This window comes from Mobula hypostoma, chromosome 3 (assembly GCF_963921235.1).
Source record: "Mobula hypostoma chromosome 3, sMobHyp1.1, whole genome shotgun sequence".
NCBI lineage: Eukaryota > Metazoa > Chordata > Chondrichthyes > Myliobatiformes > Myliobatidae > Mobula > Mobula hypostoma.
This window is the reverse complement of record NC_086099.1, coordinates 62,166,820-62,183,674: the sequence shown is the minus strand read 5'-3', so window position 1 is coordinate 62,183,674 and position 16,855 is coordinate 62,166,820. Positions and strand designations below refer to the sequence as shown.

Genomic DNA, 16,855 nt, shown 5'->3' with positions numbered 1-16,855 from the left:
GCCTCACTCGACTGAATCTCCTGAGGAAGTGAAGGTACTGCTGACTGGTACCAACTAGTACGTCTTTGGACTGTGGAACAAAATCCGAGTACCCAGAAAAAACCCATGAGAACATACAAACTCCTTTACAGGCAGTGGCAGGAATTGAACACCTGTACTGTAAAGCATTGTGCTAACCACTACACTGCCGTACTGCAGGTAGCAGAGACAGAAATAAGTCTCACAGTGTCTCCATCTGGATGAACACTGCCTCAGAACTTGAGCAACACCTTATCTTCCATTTGAACACATGCAGTCTTCTGGACTCAAAATCCAATTACACAATTTCAGGTAAATTGCCCTCTGTCCCAATCATCGGTGATATTGGGTTAGTTTTACTCTTTGCACTATCACAGCTTGAGCTGCTGGGCATGTTGTACAGCCCTGCATCTCACTTTCACTTTCTTCCATGCTCTTGCTCGTCAATTGCCCTCATTTCAAAGCTTTTATGCTCCTTTTTCTTTCTCTCACTCTTTGTGTCTTACCCACATTAATCCTGGCCTCACCCTACTGCAGATATTTCTCTTGCCTATCTCTCGGAAACTTAAAAGCTAACTTCTTTCTCTTTCATTCCTAGCTCAGATAAAAGGTCTGTTTCTCTTTCCACAGACGCTACCTGACCTGATTGTTTCCAGCAATCTTTATTTATTGCTCTGATCTGTAAGATATATCCAGTGATTTAAACAAGTGTTTATGCTAGTCATTATGACCTGCAAGATTATGTTCTACTATAATCCATAACCCTGTGAGCTAATATTTTACTCACAAGTAAACCCATTCCAAATACAATAGACAGTTTAGAAAAACATGTCACAACTGGTACCATTCATAAGAACATCAGAAACAGAAGCAAGAACCGTTGCACACTGCTCTGAAATTCAGCAAGAAAGATCGATCTTCCATAATTTTCTTGAACTCCCCTGATTCCCCTAAACTCTGTTTTGAATGACTAAGTTCCCACCCCTCTGGAAGTGAAGAATGACAAAGGTTCAGCATCACCCATATGAAGAAGTTTTTCCTCACTCAGCTCCAAATGTCCAATCTCTAATTCAGAGACTGCCACTCCTTATTCTCGACTTCTCACCCGAGAAAAACATTTCTGAAAACTAAGGAATGCAAGCCATACATATATAAGGAGATAACAGCCTTGTGAATCTGCAACACACACTTACATTTTAAACAATGATGTCCAAGCACCATTGCCCTCTACAAGATTAAATGCCAACATGCCACATTATTAGATACGTTTGTCCAACAGCTGTGTAATGCAAGTGTCTAATCAGCAAATCATGTGGCAGCAACTCAATGCATAAAAGTACGCAAACATGATCAAGAGGTTCAAACCAAATGTCAGAATGGGGAAGAAGTGTGATCTAAGTTACTGTGGTGCCAGATGGGGTGTTTTGATTATTTCAGAAACTGCTGATCTCTTGGGATTTTCACATACAACAGCTCTGCAGTTTACAGAGAATGACTGGAAAAACAAAAAAAATCCAGTGAATGACATCTCTGTGGGCAAAAACGCCTTGTTAATGAGAGGGGTTATAGGAGAATGGCAAGACTGGTTTAAGATGACAGGAAGGTGATAGTAACTCAATTAACCATGCATTACAACAGTGCTATGCAGAAGAGCATCTCTGAACATGCAACATATCAAAACTTGAAGTGGTTGTGCTATAGCAGCAGAAGACCATGAGCATACACTTGGTAGCCACCATTTTTGGGTACAGGACATACCTAATAAAGAGGCTACTGACTGCATATCCATGTTAAATACTGAAGTCGTATGTGGCTCTATCTTAGCAGCTTAATGTGGCCCTAAAACATCTCGTCTTCAATGCATGTGGACAAGTAAATAGCAAACAAAAATAGTACCAGTCTCCATGGACATCGCAAATCATCTAATTATCAATGATGGTAAATTCTAGAATATGTACTATAGACAAGTTCGAAGCATTTGCAATGCCTCCAGCCAGAAGTGCTGAGTACAGCCTTATTCTATGGTTCCAATCATCACACAATGTGTGAAGTGAATCATCAGGGACAACTAAATTCAGTGGATACTACAAAGGCAATGAGCTCTGATTATGCAGTATATCACGTATTGCCCCCAAAAAAAACTTGTAATCCAGATGAACTACATTTACTAGCCAGATTAGTTTAGTTCCACTACAAAATTTGCACCTTTAAGGTGTAAAATTGCCCATATATGCCATGATCCCAAAATAAGAGCTAATGACTACCCACCAGCTTACACTCAAAAATCTGCTGTGATAGATACACAGTCATCATCAAAGCCATCAAGCAGCACTAGGATTTAAATAACATGCTCACCAATGCATAGTGTTTGTTCCAACAAGACCACTTGTCTTCAAATCTCATTACAAAAGAAATTGCATTCCAGAAGTAAGAAGAGAATGTCTGCCTTTGACATGAGACGGCATTAGGAAAGATGACTTTGGCTGTCAGAGTACTATCACCTCAACCTCAGAACATCAATGTGGGAGTTCCTCAAACCCTGTTCAAGGCCTCTGTATCATTGCTGAATTGCCATCTAGAGAGTAAGAATGATAATATTTGCTGTTGATAGTGAATTGGAAACATACTTCCATTGCTGCACTGAATGTAGGTCAGATTTCCAAGAACTCACTGACTAATGACCTTGTGGATGCAGCTTAATGACATGAATGCTAGTGGCTTAAAAAATAATTCACTGCCACCTTCTCCAGGGTAATTAGAAAAGGATAATATATAGTGCCCACATGCAGGGGAGGCACGGTAGCACCAGCAATCACTAGTTGGGGCTCAATTCTCACCACTGTCTGTAAAGAGGTTGCGTTCTCCCTGTGATCATGTTGGTTTCTTCCAGGTGTTCCGCATCCTCCCAATTGCGGGCATGCTATGTTGTGCCAGAAGCATGGTGACACTTATGAGCTTCCCCCAGCTGAATCCTCAGACTGTGTTGGTTGTTGGTGCAAACCGACACATTTCAGTGTATATTTCAACATACATGTCAATTAAAGCTGTCTTAATCTCATGAAATGTTTTCTACAAAATGCAGTAGTCCCACGGCACAGTCAGTTTCTTGGTGCCAAACTTCTCTCTTAAGTAAAAGTCCACTAATTTAAATAGTTTACAACAAAACTCTATCTCATTTTAATAACATTGCCTACTCAAATTAGATGATGGAAAATGCTTAAACACAAAAGCAAAAGTGTGATGCTATCAGGAATGAACTGCACTCTAAGCCCAAATCTATTAGGTGCTGAATAACTGTGATGTGAAACAAGAACAACTTTTTAAGCAGGGTGCAACTAATACCAAAAACAGAATTAAATAACAATGTTTAGAAGCTTTGTAATTTGTTGAAGCTCAAGCATATTGACAAAGTACTCATCCTCATCCTGATGCCAATGGAACAGTCTATGCACATCAGGTCAAAACTACTGCAGTAAAATCCAGACTCCAAATAGTACTGCCATTGTTAGCAATTGTTTGCCTTCCTATTAACACTAAAATGCATGCGGAAAGTCAATCTCAAATAGTGCAATGGTGTCTCTTGGATAACATACCCTACATTATGATACAAGTTTGTAAACAGAATAATACCTATAAAAAGCATAAGAAAATTAAAAAAACATAATCTGCTCGCAACGTTCGGTGGATAAAAATTTAAGTTTTCAGGTCTACATCAGGCCACATTTCTGTCAGTTTTTGTTCCACAAGATAAAAACTGGCCTCAGGCACACATCAGATCGGGCTGGAGGCTCCCCAATCAGCCAATTGTTCACTCGCATACAGGTTAGAATGGAGCAAACCAGTGACATACAGCACATTTCAGCATTATAAAAACACTCTTCACAGGAACAATATCACTCAAAAGCTACCTGAAACCACATTGTAAGGCAGGCTGGCTACTGAGAGAAACTTAAAATAATTAGGAAATTTTAGAGACTGAGATAATTTCTGTTTATGGTTTTTTTTTGCTATTTTTTTCTCTCGTACACCACATTGAGACACAATAACCGTTTGTTTGTTTGTTCTTTGCACACAAACCACAATCTGAGACAGAAGATCGCAGACACTTTTATACTTTTATCCGCCGACTGCAGCGTAATGAAGGGAAAACCGTGGATCGGTTGGTGCTTCTCACGCGCGGTGCCGAGATAGGGCAACCATAAATCAGACACGAAACTCCCGAACGATAATCAAGAGTTTTTCGTTAGCTCCCTACCAATGAGAACACATTCCTTCTCCTTCCACTTCCCCACCTCACACACACACATACATCAACCAACCACACGCTCATCAAGTAATAGTAAGGAGCTTTGTTCACTCGGGCCCGAGCTCGGCCTCACGCTCGCTCCCAGGCGCTTTGTTTGTACTCCCCCCCCATCCCCCGCCCTGCTTGCCACAGCAACCTAGGTACGTGTGTCTGAGCACATCGAGTAGGATCCAATTGACCAGCCCCAACCATGAATTCCCAAGGTCGAGAACTCTGCACGGCGCCTACCTGTAGCGCTAGGAGTCGGATTGGTGGTGTGTGTCAGCGTCCCGGTACCGGACCCTGGCTCGGTACGGCTCCAAGCTCCTACTGGCTGCTGCGGGCACCACCCCCTCGCTGTGGTTTGCTTGTTTCCACTCTTTCTCTCCCCACTCTCTCCTTCTGGGCCCAGTCACCGAGCCGCTTCCTTCAACTCTCGGCTGTTTTCCTTCCCCCCTCCGTGACAACCGGGCTCACTGTTCTCAGGAATCCCGCCCTTCCTCTTGCCGGATTGGCGGGATGACGTCACATCGTCAGGGCGGGCGGCGGAGAGCCCGGTTTCCCATTGGCGAGTCGGGTTGTCGATCAGACAGCGACGCCGTTCAGTTACGTTCCGGTCTTCCGACTATTTAAAGGCAAATGAGGAAGTGGCGATAAAGAGTGTGAACTCTGTGTGGGACATTTGTTCTGGGGGTGTTATAAAGCTGGTATGCTGTTAAAGATGTACTGAACACAATTAATTCAAAATCTCTTTTGTTGAAGACGCAAATAATGAGCTGGTTAACAGCAGCAGACGGTGAACGTGTCTGTGCATCGTGTAACGGATTTACGTCTTTCTCTTTGAGCGGTTGGTTCTTGACCTAGTTTAGGAGCTGCCCGCAAACTATTTCCGGCGCCACCGTTCTATTAACTGAAATGTTTCCGGGTCTCACGCGTAATAATCGTTGGAGGGTGAGGAGCGCCTCCCTCGCTGAGTAACCGCTGATGGCGCGGGCTACAGCCGAGGTGGAGTACTCCCTCAGTGGGGAGGAGGAGCAGCAGCCACCGCCGCCGCCACCCGGGTCCACGGTCGGCTCCGTCCAGGTATCTGGTGAACGGGGCCAGGGTCCCCTACGCGCAGGTAGTGGTGGGTTTCGGCGTGACATTGGAGTGGAGTTAGGTAGGAAGCTGGCGCCGCACAAACTCTTATCAGGCCCATGTTTGCTCTGGAGGAATGGTGACCAGGTCGCCCACTGCCTTGGTCTGTGGATTCGTGTTATCCTTCGCCGTGAACGGAGGAGCGTTCCCGGTCAGGTGCTTAAGAGAGGAGCTGACCCCTAACCGTCGGGGTTGCAGAGCGGCCGTGGGCTTTGTTTGTACTCCCTGGCTGGTTTGCAGCGCCTGGAGTCATCGTGATTCAAGGTTGTTTAATGTCATTTCCAGTACACAAGTGTAAAGGAGAACAGAATATTTGTTACTCCGAATCTCATGTAGCTGCACAAATACACAATAAGATATAAAGCGCAACAAATACATAAGATAGCTTATACACGTAGTTTGTATACATATATAGATTATCCATAAAATGACAAGAGGCGCAGGAGTGTAAGGTAACTGACAGGAAGTCATGAAGTTGTGGTGGGTAAATGGATGGAGGTGTTGGTCAGCCTTACTGCTTGGGGAAAGTAACTAATTTGAAGAGGCTGAGGGGAGCAAGAAGGGGACATGAGAATGCCTTGGCGAGTAGGATAAAGGACAACCCCAAGGCATTCTTCAATTATGCGAAGAATAAAAGGATGACAGGAGTGAAGGTAGGACGGATTAGAGATAAAGGTGGGAAGATATGCCTGGAGGCTGTGGAAGTGAGCGAGGTCCTCAATGAATACTTCTCCGGTATTCACCAATGAGAGGGAACTTGATGATGGTGAGGACAATATGAGTGAGGTTGATGTTCTGGAGCATGTTGATATCAAGGGAGAGGAGGTGTTGGAGTTGGTAAAATACATTAGGACAGATAAGTCCCCGGGGCCTGATGGAATATTCCCCAGGCTGCTCCATGAGGCGAGGGAAGAGATTGCTGAGCCTCGGGCTAGGATCTTTATGTCCTCGTCTACGGGAATGGTACCGGAGGATTGAGGGAGGCGAATGTTGTCCCCTTGTTCAAAAAAGGTGGTAGGGATAATCCGGGTAATTATAGACCAGTGAGCCTTACGTCTGTGGTGGGAAAGCTGTTGGAAAAGATTCTTAGAGACAGGATCTCTGGGTATTTAGAGAATCATGGTCTGATCAGGGACCGTCAGCATGGCTTTGTGAAGGGCAGATCGTGTCTAACAAGCCTGATAGAGTTCTTTGAGGAGGTGACCAGGTATATAAATGAGGGTAGTGCAGTGGATGTGATCTATATGGATTTTAGTAAGGCATTTGACAAGGTTCCACACGGTAGGCTTATTCAGAAAGTCAGAAAGCATGGGATCCAGGGAAGTCTGGCCAGGTGGATTCAGAATTGGCTTGCCTGCAGAAGGCAGAGGGTGGTGGTGGAGGGAGTACATTCAGATTGGAGGATTGTGACTAGTGGTGTCCCACAAGGATCTGTTCTGGGACCTCTACTTTTTGTGATTTTTATTAACAACCTGGATGTTGGGGTAGAAGAGTAGGTTGGCAAGTTTGCAGATGACATAAAGGTTGGTGGTGGTGTAGATAGTGTAGAGGATTGTCGAAGATTGCAGAGATAGGATGCAGAGGTGGGCTGAGAAGTGGCAGATGGAGTTCATCCCGGAGAAATGTGAAGTGGTACACTTTGGAAGGACAAACTCCAAGGCAGAGTACAAAGTAAATGCCTTGGTAGTGCGGAGGAGCAGAGGGATCTGGGGATAGATGTCCCAGAAAGTTGCCTCGCAGGTAGATAGGGTAGTTAGGAAAGCTTATGGGGTGTTAGCTTTCATAAGTCGAGGGATAGAGTTTAAGAGTCGCAATGTAATGATGCAGCTCTATAAAACTCTGGTTAGGCCACACTTGGAGTACTGTGTCCAGTTCTGGTCACCTCACTATAGGAAGGATGTGGAAGCATTGGAAAGGGTACAGATGCTGCCTGGTTTAGAGAGTATGGATTATGATCAGAGATTAAGGAAGCTAGGGCTTTACTCTTTGGAGAGAAGGAGGAAGAGAGGAGACATGATAGAGGTGTACAAGATAATAAGAGGAATAGATAGAGTGGATAGCCAGCGCCTCTTCCCCAGGGCACCACTGCTCAATACAAGAGGTCATGGCTTTAAGGTAAGGGGTGGGAAGTTCAAGGGGGATATTAGAGGAAGGTTTTTTACTCGGAGAGTGCTTGGTGTGTAGAATACACTGCCTGAGTCAGTGGTGGAGGCAGATACACTCATGAAGTTTAAGAGACTACTAGACAGGTATATGGAGGAATTTAAGGTGGGGGGTTATATGGGAGGCAGGATTTGAGGGTCGGCACAACTTTGTGGGCCGAAGGGCCTGTAATGTGCTGTACTGTTCTATATTCTAAGTCTGGTGGTCTTAGCATGGATGATACATAGCCTCCTCCCTGATGGGAGTGGGATAAACAGTCCATGAGCAGGGTGGGTGGAATCCTTCATGAAGTTACTGGATATTTTCCAGCACTTTCTTTATATATGACCTTGATGCCCAGTAGGGTAGTGACAATGATGCATTTGGGCAGTTTGACTACCTGTTGTAAAGCATTGCTGTCCGGTGCAGTTTCCATACCATGCAGTGATGTAGCATAATAGAATGCTCTCTATTGCATATCTGTAGAAGGATGTCAGTATAGTTGTGCAAAGTCCAGCTCTCTTCAGCTTCCTCAGAAGGTAAAGGCATTGGTGAGCTTTCCTGATTGTGTTCTGTAACCATGAGAGACTGTGTGAGATGTGCACTCCCAGGAGTTTGAAACTGCTCACAGTTTCCACTGAAGCAATACAGTACAATACAATACAGATCACACACATGGTCACTCTGTTTCTTTTGAAATGGTTTGCGATTAATGCTTGTGTGAGTGATTTCACTCTCACTGAATTATCCTTTTCAGTCTTTTGTACCGTATTGCTTTTGTTCCCTTTTCAGCACCAATGGTTTAAGTATACCTGGGGTTCCTTTCAGTCATTTTGATGACAAGATAATAAATGAATTCCTTGAACAGGGTCATTAACTCTTTTTGCGACAATATTAGACCAAACATCAGGTACGGGAGTTAAAATGATAAATCAAACCAGTTTTCAAAACTCAGTGGAATAATTTCTCCTTTGGCTCCTCCCACTTCCTCCAAACTAAAGGTGTAGCTATGGGCACCGGTATGGGTCCTAGCTATGCCTGCCTTTTTGTTGGCTTTGTGGAATAATCTATGTTCCATGCCTATTCTGGTATTTGTCCCCCACTTTTCCTTCACTACAACAACGACTGCATTGGCACTGCTTCCTGCATGCATGCTGAGCTCATTGACTTCATTAACTTTGCCTCCAACTTTCACCCTGCCCTCAAGTTTACCTGGTCCATTTCCGACACCTCCCTCCCCTTTCTAGATCTTTCTGTCTCTATCTCTGGAGACAGCTTATCCACTGATGTCTGCTATAAGCCTACTGACTCTCACAGCTATCTGGACTATTCCTCTTCTCACCCTGTCTCTTGCAAAAATGCCATCCCCTTCTCGCAATTTCTCTGTCTCCGCCGCATCTGCTCTCAGGATGAGGCTTTTCATTCCAGGACACGGGAGATGTCCTCCTTTTTTAAAGAAAGCGGCTTCCCTTCCTCCACCATCAACTCTGCTCTCAAACGCATCTCCCCCATTTCATGCACATCTGCTCTCAGTCCATCCTCCCGCCACCCCACTAGGAATAGGGTTCCCCTTGTCCTCACCTACCACCCCACCAGCCTCCGGGTCCAACATATTATTCTCCGTAACTTCCGCCACCTCCAATGGGATCCCACCACGAAACACATCTTTCCCTTCCCCTGCGACTCCCTTGTCCATTCGTTCCCCCCCCATCCCTCCCCACTGATCTCCCTCCTGGCACTTATCCTTGTGAGCGGAACAAGTGCTACACATGCCCTTACACTTCCTCCCTTACCACCACTCAGGGACCCAGACAGTCCTTCCAGGTGAGGCGACACTTCACCTGTGAGTCGGCTGGGGTGATATACTGCGTCCGGTGCACCCAGTGTGGCCTTCTATATATTGGCGAGACCCGACGCAGACTGGGAGACCATTTTGCTGAACACCTACGCTCTATCTGCCAGAGAAAGCAGGATCTCCCAGTAGCCACACATTTTAATTCCACATCCCATTCCCATTCTGACATGTCTATCCACGGCCTTCTGTACTGTAAAGATGAAGCCACACTCAGGTTGGAGGAACAACATCTTATATTCTGTCTGGGTAACCTCCAACCTGATGGCATGAACATTGACTTCTCTAACTTCCACTAATGCCCCACCTCCCCCTCGTACCCCATCCGTTATTTATTTTCATACACATGTTCTTTCTCTCACTCTCCTTTTTCTCCCTCTGTCCCTCTGACTATACCCCTTGCCCATCCTCTGGGTCCCCCCACCCCCCTTTTCCTCCTCCCTGGGCCTCCTGTCCCATGATCCTCTCATATCCCCTTTTGCCTATCATCTGTCCAGCTCTTGGCTCCAACCCTCCCCCTCCTGTCTTCTCCCATCATTTTGGATCTCCCCCTCCCCCTCCCCCTTTCAAATCTCTTACTCACTCTTCCTTCAGTTCGTACTGACAAAGGGTCTCGGCCTGAAACGTCGACTGTACCTCTTCCTAGAGATGCTGCCTGGTCTGCTGCGTTCACCGGCAACTTGTGTTGCTGGAATAATGCCAATCTAGGTCTCTTCATTGTAGACATTGCACTTGCATTTCTTCTCATCAAATGGGTACTTTTCAGGCTATGCTTTTAATGGACATAGGCGACTTTCTTGACTAGCATGTTAACTTGACATTTTTTCTACAGTTAATTGAGTACAACTTGAAATTAATGATCTGCATTAGGGAAATAAAACAGTTCCATTTTGGCATTTTAAGTAATGTTGCATGAATCCCCAATTCAAATTGCGTTTGCACGTTCCAATGCAAAGAACTGGTTGTTTGTTATTGCAGATTTTGTTGGACTGTGTCTTTGGCAGTAGGGGGGGGTGGGGGAAGAATGTTAAGTAGCCTTTAACATTAATTTGTGGTAAAGAGGAAGTCTGTTTTCATAGCCAGAAGCCATTGCATGGCTGGAAATAAGGATTGTTTTGTTGGTTAAATGACTTAGTGACATGCACATCAGGGGAGGGGAGGAGAAGATGGCGGCACGACGCAGTGTGCGCGGCTGCTCCGAAATGATATCATATTTGTTAAGTAGGGGCCGTGCACAATCCTGATTTGATGGAGACAGATGTGAGAAGCATGGAGAAACATCTGGAGAAAGTTCTGAAATGCCTGCTTCGCTGCCACTGCTACTGTGCGATCGAGAATCTCCGGAGGGGAAGGCCCCAAGTCCTCGGCTTTGCCTATTGCCTGTTGCCGGGGCCGGGGTCAAAGTGCTCGGCAGAGATGGTGCTCGGTGTCGGAGGGCTGGTCGGAGGCTCGAAGTTTTCAGACAGACTCAAGAGTCGGCTGTGGTCGGGTGCTGCATCGGCAAGTTTGCGGCGCTGGAGGTTCATGGTAGGGAGAGTTTCTCCCTTCTACCATCTGCGTGAGATGATGGGACTTTCAAGAGACTTTGAGACTTTTTTTTATCGTGCCCATGGTCTGCTCTTTATCAAATTATGGTATTGCTTTGCACTGTTGTGACTATATGTTATTTTTATGTGGTTTTTGTCAGTTTTTTTAGTCTTGGTTTGTCTTGTGTTTCTGTGATATCATTCTGGAGGAACATTGTATCATTTCTTAATGCATGCATTACTAAATGACGATAAAAGAGGACTGTGTGTCCTCATAATCTAATCTAATCATGTACAGTCGAAATTTTGGTCTCCAACAGGGTTTTCATTAGATGGACTAATGATACCCTGGAAGTCCTACTTGGTTTCATTTATTTTTTAAATCTCTGGTTTTGCTGAGGGATGACTGCAATGGGACATGATCCATATTTTCCAAGGTCTCCTTGCGAACCCATTGTTTATAGAGGTTGGAGGCTTTTGAGTCTGTATCTGGACAGGTTATCTGCATATTGCATCTGAGTCTGGAGTGATCTTAGTTTTGAAATGGAGACGCTGGAATTGAAACATTTTTCCTTTAGTCCTGTGGGAAGCTTAATGATGATAAATTGGAATATTCTGAAGAACGATTGAGGAGACTGTTGGAGTAATAACACAGCCTGTACTGGGAGGGGTGTGTGGTTGGAACATTGGTTAGAATCGCATCTTGCATTTCCTCAGTAGATGCACTGAGTTGGTGACCTACTAGACAGGGACAGTCCTTTAGATCAAGTTTGTATCTCTAAAGCACTACATGCTTTAGAGATACAAACTTGCAAGAAGATTATAAATGATTTGGAGATACAAGTGATGGTAGGTGCTGGAATCTGGAACAAAAAAAATCAAACTGCAGAAGGAATTCAGTGATTGAGCAGCAACTGGAGAAAAAGTGAATCATTGTTTCAGGTCAGATCGAGGATGGAAGGAAGACACTACATACAAGTGAGTGAGAGGGTCGAAGGAAGACACTACATACAAGTGAGTGGGAGGGTCGAGGGAAGACACTACATACAAGTGAGTGAGAGGGTCGAGGGAAGACACTACTTACAAGTGAGTGAGAGGGTCGAGGGTTGAAGGAAGACACTAGATACAAGTGAGCAGGAGGGTGGAAGGAAGACACTACATACAAGTGAGCGGGAGATTGGACTTTGGAAGGAAGTCACTACAAACAAGCAAGTAGGAGGGTGGAGGGTGGAAGTTGGTAATAATTGAAACCAAATGATGGAGGAGTGATGGGCAGGTGGAAAGGGGCAAAGGAGGGTGGTGTTTGATGGGAAAACCAAGGAAGGAAAACGCAAGTGGATAAGTATGTGGGTAACGGGCAGATGGAATTGGGTTGGGAACTGTGGGAATAGAAAGGAGGATTAAAATGACATGCATCCAGAAGTTCAAGATGGTTGTTACATCCTGGAATCTTTTGACCAGTCATATCTTCATTTCTTCAGTCTCTAATTTCTTCAGCCTTAATTTTGGTTTGGATCCAATCACTCACTTTCTTTTTATAAAATTCTATTGCTTATCTGTTGCTCCAGGAAGGACAGCTTAATTATCAAATCATCAGTGATCACATTCTTCTTAAGCAATAATAAATGCAAAAATAGCCTATTTCCTCATTGATTTCCCAGGCATATTTATACTGAAAATGGCCTTGTCTACAGTATAAATTTGTCCTCCAGAATTTACTGATTTAGTTTAGTAGATAAAAATGCCCAAATATAATCCCAAAATATTTGATTTGCATCCTTGGTCACTTTGCAACTGCATCTCCACAGTGACTATTAACTCATACATATTTATTTGTGCTATTAATTTGTGAATCTTGCAAAGAATACTGCTTTCAGATAAACAACCTTTAACTGTTGGAAGGATCTCTAAGCTCTCTCTACATTTTTGGAAGATGCTTACAGAAACCTGATAATGCCTTCTGATTAATCTCAGAAAAAAAGGAGATTCAGTCCCCTGTTTAATTGTTATGGTTATGGAGCCATTCATCAAATTGGATTTAATCAGGAGTTCCCAACCTGCGGTCCATGGACTCCTTGCTTAATAGTATTGGTCTACAGCATAAAAAAGGTTGGGAATCCCTGATTTAGATGCAATTTGATTTTTTTTCTTTGTCTTACATTTAATAGGTGATTATGAAGTTTCGCAGTTTCTAATTTGAGTGAAGTCCAAATGGGAATTCCACAAGGGCTATCCAAAATGTTGAATTGAAGAAGTTCAGAAAGCTGTTATTATTCCAGAACTGAATTGCAGAATTATCCTAGACAGTGTAAAGTTCCTTGAGTGCTATTAGACCTGCACTCAGTAGGGTAAGTGGAATTTGTTGCATCAAATATCTAACTTATGCCTTTTAAATAATGGGAAACTTCCACGCCTCTTCCTGTATGCACAGTGCTGATGTTGCCAGTGGTGATATTTTGATCAAAGGAGTGGATTTTTTTCGGATTTCCTTAAGGGAAAGTGTATTTAAAGGTGGCATTGCACTGTTTATGATAAAAATAGCAGAGAATCACCCATCTAGAGAATGCACAAACCGATTGTGTGGAAGATGAAGACAAGAGGACTGAATACTATTATGCTTCTGGAGAGAGCATAAGTAAGTGCAAGAGAACAGAAACCATTCAGGGTCCAATGAATCCAGTTAGAGAGGTATCCTTGATGGAAAACACAGATACATCAACTGAATTGCCTTAAATTGTAGGTGTTTTTTGCATATTGAGGGATTTGGCTTGGACAGTAAGTGCTACAGAGTGAAAGATCATTCTTGATCTTTTTGAGTTGTGGATTGTGCGTAAGAGATCAAATGTCCTATTGCTGCTGTTTATTATGTTCCTAAACTTAAAGGCTGAAGTAAGGTGGGGAAGAATGTTATCTTTAGTTTTGAAAACAACCTGCCTGTAACTTGTAAAAAGGCAAACATTCCAAGGTCAAATGCAAAATTATTGTTGAATAGGAAACACCATCGTACACAGGTTGACTAATGGTGAGCAATTAGATATTTAATACATGGCTTCCAAGCCTTGGATTCAACTTAAAAGCAAGTTGTGTCTGGATAACTCCACAAAAGGTTCACTCCCTCCCTAGTTTTTTAAAAATATTATCCATATTTCAGGTGAAGTGCATTCCTTGCAAGTAGTAAATGCAAACAAACTGCCCGAGCATTACGCGGTGTCTCTGGAATTGAAGCACACTTCCAATATTCTTCTGCAATTTATGCTTTGAAACTTATTTTAAGCCACTAGAATTATGCCAGCATAGGATCATCAATAAATCAATATATTTGATATTCTTTTGAAGTACTAAGCAAGTTTGTTAAAAAATAAACTGATGATATAAACAAAAGAGATGTCTGTCACTTAAAAAGGAAATTGTCATACAAGCAACTTCCATATAAATGGCACTCCTCCTTTGTCTTTGCAAGCTGCAGGTTTACCTTGTTGCATTATACTCTGTTTACTCAAATTTATTTCTCCTGATCTGTCGGTAGGGCTTTTTTGTACGTTTCTAACTGCCAAACTCACTTTAAACTAAAAAAAAACTCCTCATCGGTAACTGAGCTTTGACTGCAGTGGGTAGTGAACTAAAAGATACAACTCATAACTACAGTATACTCTTGTTGAAATTACAGAACGGAATTTGTTGCTCGACCTGTGTAGTTTGAGGGCTCAGTTTCAACCTATCTATGTACTTACTAACTAGTAGTGGAGCAGCTACATTTTATTGTAAATTTGTTTTTATATTAGATGTGGAATTAATCTTTTGTTATTCTTCAGAATCCAGTGGATGCGTCATATATCCCCACTGAAGAAGAAAGAAGAGTCTTCAAGGAATGCAATTGGGAGAGTTTCTACTATCGGTGTATGTATATATTCTGCTCATTCACTCTTCATGTGGTTTGTGAGTTGACTTTTAAAATGTTGTACCAATCAATAGAAAAGTAAATTGTTATTATGTAAGAAGCACTAACTGTTTTAAAGGAATTCATGCTTCTAAGTAGATTTATAAATTTTGCTGTGATTTTTTTCTGTAATTGATTGGGTTATCTTCAAATCATAACTTATAATAATGAATATTCATCCATTTGTATCTGGCATTATGAAAGTATACAGTGAATGTGCAAAAGTCTTAGGCACATATATATAACTAGGTTGCCCAAGACTTTTGCACAGTACTGTAGTAATTTTATTTATTGCACTGTAAACAATTTTCATGACATATGTGAGTGATGATAAACTGATTCTGATATGAGTCTCTATTGTGAACTGAGAGTGGGAAGGGGGCAGGGAGAGGTAAATCATGGTTGGGAAAAGAGGAAGGGAGGGGTGGGAGAGGGAGTGGGAAGCACCAGAGAGACATTCTGTAAAGGTCAATAAAGTAATTGTTTGAAATCACATTACCTTGTCAGGTATCTCAGAGCTGGTTGTGCCTGCACCCATGCCACCTTGTGCCCTGGCATACCTTCTCTGCCACCTTTCCCACACCGCTCCTGCAGCGCTTCACCTTCACCATTACCAACATCCTTTGCTCCTGCCAGATTTACAAACTTGCTCTTCGCTCCACGTTGACAAGTACAGTACAGTGCAAAAGTCTTAGGCACCCTAGCTATATACTGTATATGTGAAGAAACTTGCACAGTACTGTAAATATAGTGAATAGTTTCAGTATTTTTACTGCATAGTTTGATATGTTTTGCTTTTGCTTCTGGAAGTTAGTTGGAACAAATTTTAAAACAATCCTTAGTTAAAACTGGTGCAAATGATTTTTAATTCTCACTAACCTAATATTTATATTGTATCTAATATTCTATATTTTCTTCCTGTCTCTTACTGAATTTGAAATTGTGTACTGATTTCTGCTCTGATTGATAAGAATTAGTGGGATTTCCATTAATACCCTCCTTGACCTCTCCTTAAAATTCCATTTGGACCCTCAATTTAATCTCACACTTCACTGCTCTTTCAATAATATATACATTCCCCTGTGCAATCTGAACATTTTCTTTGAACACTAGAACCTGACTCCAGTTCGAGATGGACAACGACAAGCAAATCTGCACAAATGGCAATGAAGATCATGACTGAAATGAGAGTGGATCCTCGTAAGGATCAGTGTTGTAGTCATAGGAAATAGCTGGATCTTAAATTAACATTTGCCTGTATTTACCATGGGAAGGACATAAAAGCTAGTGAGTTAAAGAAAGAAAGAGTGATGTCCTGGAGCCTACCAACTTTACAAAGGAGGTGGCAGGTTAGAGGTCACAAGGTGTGTAAATTCCCAGGACTTGACCAGAGATATCCTGGATTTCTAAGGGAAGCAATAGAAAAGACTGTCAGTGCTTTGAAAGAAGTGTTTATATCTTTTTTAACTACAAGGAAAGTGTTGGAAAATTGAAGAATAACTACTGTGCCTTTATTTAAGAAGGGTAGCAGGGATGAGATATGGAACTACAGACCATTGATGGGAAAGTTATTGGGGAGGATTCCAAAAGAACGGATTTATTTGCATTAGTAAAGGCAAGGGCTGATTAGGGATAGTCAGCATTCTTTTGTGTATGGGAAACTGTCTATTTAATTGAGGGCAGGGTTGCATGAACTTTAGCAAAGCCTTTGATGAGATCTTACATGCTATGTTTGTCCAGAAGTGTAAAATATGTGGGATCAGATTCAGATTTAATTATCACATGTACATCAAAACATACAGTAAAATGTGCTGTTTGTGTTAACTGCCAAAGATATACAATTATATACAGAATTTGCTTGGTGGAAGGAGACAGATGGTAGTGAAAAGTTGTTTTTCAGATTGTACCAGTGACGTACTGGAAAGATCATTCTTGGGTCATCTGTTTGTTATACATTT

The 16,855-nt window shown here is 42.7% G+C and overlaps 2 protein-coding genes across 4 annotated transcripts in view; one reads left to right on the top strand and one right to left on the bottom strand.

Annotated features, from left to right (window-relative positions):
* Positions 1–4,798, bottom strand: part of fryl (furry homolog, like) — a 376,544-nt gene extending 371,746 nt beyond the window's left edge. For both annotated transcript variants that reach the window (XM_063043177.1, XM_063043178.1), the window contains exon 1: positions 4,553–4,798. The gene's annotated coding sequence lies outside the window, so the exon portion shown is untranslated. The remainder of the gene's footprint in view (positions 1–4,552) is intronic.
* A 187-nt stretch (positions 4,799–4,985) lies between these two features.
* ociad1 (OCIA domain containing 1) overlaps positions 4,986–16,855 on the top strand; it is a 30,852-nt gene continuing 18,982 nt past the window's right edge. The window contains exons 1-2 of one of the 2 annotated variants that reach the window (XM_063043162.1): positions 4,986–5,386; positions 14,773–14,857. In XM_063043162.1, the coding sequence (XP_062899232.1) occupies positions 5,288–5,386; positions 14,773–14,857 (184 nt within the window). In that variant the 5' untranslated portion in view covers positions 4,986–5,287. The remainder of the gene's footprint in view (positions 5,387–14,772; positions 14,858–16,855) is intronic. The other variant, XM_063043161.1, reaches the window with a different exon arrangement.